The sequence below is a fragment of the Limulus polyphemus genome, unplaced genomic scaffold, assembly GCF_000517525.1.
Source record: "Limulus polyphemus unplaced genomic scaffold, Limulus_polyphemus-2.1.2 Scaffold185, whole genome shotgun sequence".
Lineage (NCBI taxonomy): Eukaryota > Metazoa > Arthropoda > Merostomata > Xiphosura > Limulidae > Limulus > Limulus polyphemus.
In genome coordinates this window covers 426,358-435,261 of record NW_013665795.1, presented here as the reverse complement: position 1 = coordinate 435,261, position 8,904 = coordinate 426,358, and the positions used below count along the sequence as shown (strand labels likewise).

The 8,904-nt window shown below is 32.8% G+C and overlaps 1 protein-coding gene across 1 annotated transcript in view; it reads right to left on the bottom strand.

Moving 5' to 3' along the window:
• Positions 1–8,904, bottom strand: part of LOC106478148 (netrin receptor UNC5C-like) — an 84,336-nt gene that overhangs the window by 7,079 nt on the left and 68,353 nt on the right. Inside the window, exons 7-13 of the mRNA XM_022381688.1 lie at positions 6,201–6,254; positions 6,115–6,150; positions 3,996–4,229; positions 3,023–3,172; positions 2,539–2,640; positions 1,854–2,026; positions 865–1,101 (exon numbers count right to left, since the gene is read on the bottom strand). Coding sequence (XP_022237396.1) covers positions 865–1,101; positions 1,854–2,026; positions 2,539–2,640; positions 3,023–3,172; positions 3,996–4,229; positions 6,115–6,150; positions 6,201–6,254 — 986 coding nt within the window. The remainder of the gene's footprint in view (positions 1–864; positions 1,102–1,853; positions 2,027–2,538; positions 2,641–3,022; positions 3,173–3,995; positions 4,230–6,114; positions 6,151–6,200; positions 6,255–8,904) is intronic.

Genomic DNA, 8,904 nt, shown 5'->3' with positions numbered 1-8,904 from the left:
CCAAGAGTTGGCGGTGGGTGGTGATGACTAGTTGCCTTCCCTCTAGTCTTACACTGCCAAATTAGGGACGGCTAGCGCAGATAGCCCTCGTGTAGCTTTGCGCGAAATTCAAAAACAAACAAACCCATTGGAAAATAAAAATAAAAGTTGTATTGTTATACGTAGTCAAAGTTAATATAAATGAAAACGGTGAGGACGTATTTGTCACAAAATTAGTCGATTGAAAGTGTAAAAATTAATACAAATTTTGATGTGTCATGATTTCTTGTGGCACATATGTTTTCGTTATTGACAAATAAAAACAAATTTCGCATTTGAGATTATTAGACACCAATTGTATAACTTCTACAGTTATATACTTTTAATCTATCTGATTCTAGTTATAACAGTGTTTGAAATTTTTGGTTTAATTCAAATTTTAAAAATTCCGCAAATTTTGTCTATGAAACAAAATAATAAAGAAGTTTTCATTTTTTTATTTCGTGACAGTAGACAAAAGATTGTGTGTTATAGATTTAAGTATTTATTATTTTTAGTCTTATTTCAAACACAACGAACCAAAATACTAGAAGAATGATCTTGATGCAGTCCAAATAGAAGTGGGTTTAATAACTTCATACTTTTGAGAAATCGTGATAACAAAGATAATTATGTAGACGTAGCATTTAGAAAAACATGCTGATTGTTAAAGATGTGTAAAGCATTTGAACACTGACATCAGGTTTTTTTTTGTTAATAAACTAGAAAGAAATACTTTCAGTGTGAGCTTTATTGTGTATTTATATACGCGTATTTTTAGTTAATTAACTTATGCATAAGAAGACTTATATGCCTAACAATACTAGCGCTCATCACTCTACAAACCTGCAGAGCAGCATATGTGTTTTCCACACAGTAGAGACGTATGTTGTAGTCTACGGAGGAGTTTAAAGATGGCGCGAAAGCTGCCAACGTAAGCGACTTCACAGCCTTTTGTTTCGTTACTGATTCTCCAACCAATGCATAGCGGGCTAAATGATCCGTCACAAAGTGACATTGTTGTCCATCTAGTTGACAGTAAAGTGGAGTGTTGATAGTCTCCTGACCTAACGTAATGAGTTCCTGAAAAACAACACAAATTTACACATAAGCATTGTTAGCAAAAAAAAAAAGTTCTTCAAGAACGTTATACGTATTCCAAATAAATTATGTTACTGTATCTGATGCTTTAAAATCTGATATTGCCATTACAATTTCATATAAAAAAACAACACAAAAAACTATTTTTAAAAGCAATACAATGCAGTATTTCCTTGAGCTTACAACGATGTGTCCACCTTTTAATTTGCTACGTAGCCACGAAACTTGCAATCCATTCGCAACAGATTCCTTACTAACTTTCAACATAGTTTATGGTTTAGCATTTAAAATAAATCTAGTGTTTGGAAGTCGTCAAGCTATTACTTGATTGAATGCCTTATAGGAACCTCTTTGTTGTAAATACGTAAGCATCTATATTGTACACAACTTATTGGTCCCGTCTTTGCTTATTATAACACAACTTGTAATCTTCCTATTCAAAGCACTAATTATTTTTGTAAGGACGCATTGATAATTGCAATATTCAAAGAACTGAGAAGTAATCACAATATTATATGCCTTACTAAATAACTCTATATTTGTTGGTTTAGATTTTCTTTATGTATATATCTTTTTTTTACTTTTTCATACTGAAAGGGTTTTTCCAGAAGTATTTACATCTGCAACACATAACACACTAATTACTATATTTAATTACAAAACTACGGTTTTAACAAATATTTTTCTTGATAATTACATTAATATTATACGAGTAGTAGCCAGTAAACACTTACTCTCCACGTTAGACTTTCTTCATCTCCAATGCATGCATCACTACAATAGACACTAACGTTCCATTTGCAGGGGGTAAGATTGGCACAATGCTGAAAACTGATGATCAATGGTTTCTGTAAACTGATACCAGGAGGCCCAATTTGCACCACTGGACTGAGGATAGTTTGTTTATCTGTTAACGTATAGATCACTGTTGTCATCTTAATGTAACAACCTACCTAACTTTATAATAATTATAAGACCAAAATATTTTGAAATGTATTTTACCTACTCTACGAGTTTTGTGAAACAAATATTAAGTTATCGATCATTACTTGAACTGTAGCTTCTATTAATTGTTTGAATTAAACAGCAAAAGAAGTTATCTCTGTTTTAACGCAAATAGACAGTTACTGTGTTTATTAAGAGAAACATAAACTTAAAACAGTTAAACGGATATTAAATAAATTGTTGTTTAATTAATAGACTAAATATGCTACTATGCGTGTAATCAAACATACAATTAATTTTTTATACGTTGCTTCAAATCAAATGATGAGTTTCATCGTTACGCCTCTTCAAATATTAAACACTTGCTCGACTTGTTCCACAATAGACCATAAAGAAAGGCGCATCACACGTCGAAGAATACAGTGGCAAAAGATAAAGCTATTGACACTTCAACAACTCACAAAGAATACTTACCACTTAACTTTGGACGATCCTTGTCTTCTCTCAAGAGAGCCACATAAATCTCTTCTTTGGCTCCTCTTTTTACTGCACCTTTGGGTACAGTGACAACTATTCCTGAACAGGGACAAAAAACAACAACTTACATTTAGGGAAACCTGTTGTTTTTTTACAAATAAAGCAAAAATAAACAGGGTGCAGAAAAGTTCATTGTCAGTTTTGTTGGATCCTTTTGCGAACAACATTATATATCTGCTGATTTTGACGAGAATTTTTTTTATGAAAGCAATGAATATTTTATAATTAAACAAATCTGTCTTTTTTTTGCAATTAATGTAAAGAATATTTCATAAGTTCTCAAAGGATATCCTATTAGTCGCTTTTATATAATGATGATTTTAACAATATGACTTCGTACTCCCCACAGTGTAAAGTCCTAATTAATTAGTTGAAGCTTGAGGGTATTGATAAAACATTAAAATATCGTAAGTAATCTTACCCAAATGCGGCAGTGATATTTTAGCTCCAGTTCTTGTAACAAACTTCCACGATAAACATTCTATATCGATACCAGGTGGCAGCAAAAAAGATATCGTTGATTTCCCGTTTGTAATTATACCTGAGTCACACTTCGAATCTGTTTGTGATTCTGTAGTGAAATTACACGTTAATTATTTAACGGACGCTAAGAAAGTTCTAAAAATACAAAGTAATTTTGTACAGTAGTTCGTAGTTGTGCTTTAACATGATGCTAATATGAAAAATACATACGTGAAGTCACAAATTATTATGGAAAGAAATATATGTTAATACATACATAGAGTTGTATAGAATTCGGGGAGTTTTTCGAACATATTCACAAGCGCTTAAAGTTATTACTATCCTACGTAAGTTAGGCTAATATTTCATGAATGTCTACAAAAAACTATATCATCACAAGACAATAGTAACCAGGGTCGCCATTTAGGTAGGACAGGGGGAATTACCCCCCTCCCGTGTTTTATAATATATTTTAATTTTTAGAACAATGCATACATATTAAATGTGTAATTTGCACTATTTATAAGAATATTAAATGATATAAAAATCGTCAGAGCAAATGCTTCTAAATTAATACGATATTTACATTTTAGCCTTTAAAGAATCCAAGAACATCCAGGGAACCTAACTCCCGTTCACCTCCAATTAAATTTACTTCCCTGCCTCACATTGAAATCTGAAATGGCACTCCTGATAGTACTAATTCCATAGATTTTTCTAAGCCTAAGTACATATAAATTATTCTGTACTTCTTATCCCTCGTTGTAACTCAATGTAGCTCTTAGTTTCTTTAAATAATTTGTTGAACCACTAGTGTAGTTTCTGTAAATAATTTGTTGAACCACTAGTGCAGTTTCTTTTCCAATACTTTTAGTTAAAGTCAGCTTTCCCTACAATTTAACTAGAAAACTACTGAACTATCACGTGCTTACCTGAAACCGACAATAACCCAGAAAGAGGGGATTCTGTGCGAGGAAGCATTTTTGTAGAACAATGGGTGCTGCATGTTTGGGAGGAATGGAGAGGGGCACTTGTGGTGGAGTTTTTATTGCAGGGGAGGAGGCCCGATTTTTCTCCGTTGTTTGGCTCGTTTTGATTTCCGTGACGTAAGTGTGGTGGAACACTTAAAGAGTTCTGGGTCAGGTCAGGTTGAAGTGCAACGAATCCTGATAAATAATAGAGGGAAAAAGTATGTCCTTGGAAAAACGTATGTGATTTCTCTTGCTGAGGAGAGAAAACTAATCGATTTAAGCGTATACTGTGACACAGAATAATCTGATGATATTTTAATTTTGTTTCTTAAAGAACATCTTTCCATTTCTCCAAATATTTAAGAATGAATCACTTAATTGTTATAACGTTACTAATAAAGAAATATTTAAGGGAAATATCGAAAATCTTGACGTTGACGTTACTTGAAGTCTGCTTATGACAGTTTGCTTGCTTCAGAATTATTAATCACCAAACTTACGGTTTGTTCTTACAACCGGATTGTTTTGGTTGATTTCTGAAAATTGCGGTTAGACAGAGCGTTTTAGGTTTACCTGTAAACGAAACCGAAATAATTAGAGCTTTTTCAGCCAGGCCGATAATTTCTAGAGCTTATCCAATTTTGCGTCTCTAAATGTCATGTATGTTCATGAGAGTTCATGTTTATGCTTAGCCCATATTTCTGTCTATACCAGTAACCTTAAATTCCTTTACAAAAAAGTATTTGTGAGGTTTTATATTATGGTTGCATTCAGAAGATTACCGATCTATGGTTTACTGATTTATAAATACGATCAACTTGGAGGCATAAAATCTAAATTTTTTTATCAGTTTCAAAGAATAGTTCCTGCTGATCTACAGAGACTCTTTTTTTTAATACATTAAATACGGATGTGATGTTCCGTTCCTTAGATCTGAGTACCTTGTTCCTTTTTACAATGAAGTATCTATTTTTGCTGGCAAAACGCCATATACTAGTGTTTTTAACCAAGGAAATGATACGGAAAACGACGTAGGATTATTTAGTCTCTAGAGGGTGAAGTTAAAATACTTTTGAGGAATCATGAAAAATATGAATTTCATCTATAAGTGTAAAAATATAGAGAATTTAGCTGTAAATATCTAACATATACAGCATTGTTGTAAATATGATACGTTTTTAGTTTGTTTTTCTTTATTCGAATATTTTATAAATAATACCTATAGTAAATGTTAAAGCTATTTTTGTTTCTCTTTAAGCAGTTGAAATAATTAGGGAAAACGTAGCGATGCTTAATGAACATAACAGGTTCGTCTGAGAAAAAAAAACCAAAACCAAAAAAAAAACGTAATCACATATGCGCTTCACAAGCTAAGAGTGAAAATAAATCTTGCACTGATCACGTGATAAATAAATATCATAATCAGAATGCATGTTGCTTACTATCTTTAACTTTACGCCCAGTAGAATGTTTGTGGCCAGGATCTTCTAGTTATCAATTTGAAATTGATGCTTTGATAAAAATGAATTAATATAAGTTGTTTAACACCAGTTACCAAGATGAATAAGTATAAGTCATTCCCGTTTTATTGTCTTATTTTCAAATAATGCAGTCTTAGCTGGATCAGCTGTCAAACACGGACTTTGTAAGATTTTTCTTTTTTATGTTAGTCTGCTTTGTAACATGACAATGTGACTAGATGCGTTTGGTTAAGCTACTGGGAGGCTTAAGATTTTTTGTTGATACCTTACCATAAAGATATGAACTCATACAGGGTGACTACATTTTTTGTCCAATTCTTTCCCTTGACTTTTTATGGCAAATTCTAGATTTTCTAAACATGCACACATGCTCACACGACATATTGATATTTCAACTTTTCCTCCCGAGCTAACACAACTTCATGTAAAATTGTGTTAAAATATATTGATTTCTGGCATAGCTAAATAGCATTTTGAATCCTTTTTCAAATTCTCTGATTTTTTCAGGTTTTCCAGGTTTGTGACCAACATGTGTTTGAACACTGAGCAACTTCCAGTAATTAAAAATAATTATATAAATAAATAAAAGCGACACCTACCTGTTTCGCCAGTATTATAGAAAGACAAATCTCTGCCTTTGATGCGGCGAACGACAAATATCATAGTAATCAATACCATCAGAAACACAGCCAAGGCGACAAAAAGCCGACGTAAAGAGTGATATTGGCATTTGTTGTCACTAGAGAAAAACTTAAAAGTTAATATTCATGAACAATCAAAACAATAAACCATATAAAAATGTTAACTTACTAAAAACTAAATAGTGAAAGCAATGGAAACACCCGAATAAGCTTACTAATATGTGTACCTTTATTTGTTACCTTTCGTATACAAAAGTTCTAAAATACTATACACAGACATATCTCATGTTCAACGCTAAGCTCATTTTAAAGAATCGTATGTTAAAATCAAGACAACTTGTGTCCTGTATATGATGCTCACAGTTCAAAAGAACAACACAGTCATTGTGAGCTAACAGATGTGATAGCTGATGTACAATCTTTTGTTCCATTTTATACAATCTACATCACAATATAAATGTGTCTACACAACAAAACAATATATTTAACTAAGAACAATTCTGTAGTGAAAATCACGTAATTTTGTATTGTTAAAAACATACAAATTTTGTGTGAATATCGCTACAACAGTCAACTGTGTTATAGGTTACACAAGCTTGTGTTTGAGGTGTTTTTGTAAATTTACGACACAACGTTTTAACAGTGCTTTATAACGTACAATCTTATGTGTCACTGTGACTACTTATGTTTATCTAGGGATTTAGGAACTCAAGATTTTGCTCTAACTGTTCAGTACGAAAGTAAATGTTTCGTTATATCATTCTGGAACGAACCACGCTGAACTAAATTTAAAGGAAAAGTTACATAAAAAAATCACTTAAGCCAAAAATCGGTATTGTTTTGAAGTATCCTGTCTTAAACTTGTTTCAGCAAGTTTTTGAACTGCCTACTTACAATACACCCGGAAACTGCGTGAAATTAGAAATTTCACGTCACAGTCCAGTAAACATGCTATAACGCAACGTCTCGACGCGCGAAATGAACAATCCATCATTCTAAACATACGCGTTCACGAGCTGATTAAACCCTTGAGTACGGGACAAGACCCGTGTCAAAACATTGGGGACGTATAAGCTACAAGTGCTTGTTGAGGAGGTCAACCTCCCACCCGACTGTGCTAAAATTAAGCAGTCTCTTACTTACTGCCTAATCGAAATAACTTTGATATATTACACTGAAACACGCCCGTAAACTGTACTGCTGCTTATTCAACATTTAGTGATACAAACCGAAAAAAAGTCACACTAAACTTTACTTCTGTAACAAATATAAAACAAACGTTTCATGTACAAATAATTCGTTTTAGTGTTTTAGTGGTTTTAACAAGCGAAAGATTGAGAAGTTGAATTTGCAGTTACCGAGTTTGCAAAATTAATGGTTGTTTAGTTTTAAAACTGTTATGATATCTTAAGTTTGAATATATATAAATCAGGTAAGATAATACGGTAATCTGGTTTACATTTGAAACTTCCATAGTGTTATTGCTTGGTAGGTTAATATTGGCCGAATATTGTTATTACTACTTACAAAAGCGTTTGGTTTAAAGGCTTATGAAATAGCGTTAAGCCTATAATTAGATAATTTAGTAAAAAATAGTCATTTGACATCTGTAGCAAATATAAAACCATAGTTGTCATGTGTCATTTCTATTACGTCACACTTCGAAAAATCTTCAAAATATTTTTTTTAGTTTTGTTTGTTTGTTTGAAGTTAAGCACAGAGTTATACAACTGGCTATCTGTTATCTGATCACCACGGGTAGCGAAACCCGGTTTCTAGCGTTGTAAGTCCACAGATGTACCGCAGTGCCACTGGAGGGTTATTTTTTCAGTTTCCATTTTCCCAGCAATTACAGCGAAAGTATGTTTATCACATATATTATATGGTTTAGCTTTAAATCTAGTTTCATCAGTTCATTTTAGACACTGAGTAATCTGGTTTAGTAAATGAAAAATATTTTCATAAGTTTTTCTTTTTCTTGTTTCATTTTTCTATGAATTCCATGAACTGAACGTTTACAGTAGTTATGAAGATCTAAGATTATTGCTTACCTTGGCTCAACTGACAGGAATGTTTTGTTTGTAATTAAGCACAAAGCTACACAATGGGCTATCTCTGCTCTGCCCACCACGGGTATCGAAACCCGGATTCTAGCATTGTAAGTCCGCAGACATACCGCTATGCCACTGGGGGGGGGGGGCTGACAGGAATGATAGGTAACAAAAGATAAAAAACAAAAACACGATTTTGAATTGATTTTAGACTAAAGAGTTTTAAATATGAAAATTGCAGACATTAGTTTGATGTGAAATGATACCTGTTTATTAGGATAAATAATTCTTTGAAACATGGTTTGAGTGAATTCTCTCCTTCGTAATGTATCATCCGAAGTTGTCTCGAACAAGCCAATTTATAGACATCATATTATATTTCCCAAGAAAATTCTTTAAGTCACTGTATTGCGTATAAATCGACGAGCGAAATTACATAAGAATTTCTGCTTTTATAAAAAAGAAAAACGTACGATCCAGTTCTAATACGAAATGTTTGTTTATTGTTAAGCGCAAAGCTACACAAAGAGCTATCTGTGCTGTTTCCCTCAGCATGGGTATCGAAACCCGATTTTAAACGTCATAAACCGCCAAACTTACCGCTGATGGTAATTTGATGAAAATTAAAATATCTACTTCATTAAGTCTGCCCCCCCTAGTGGCACAGCGGTATGTCTGCGGACTTACAACGCTAGAA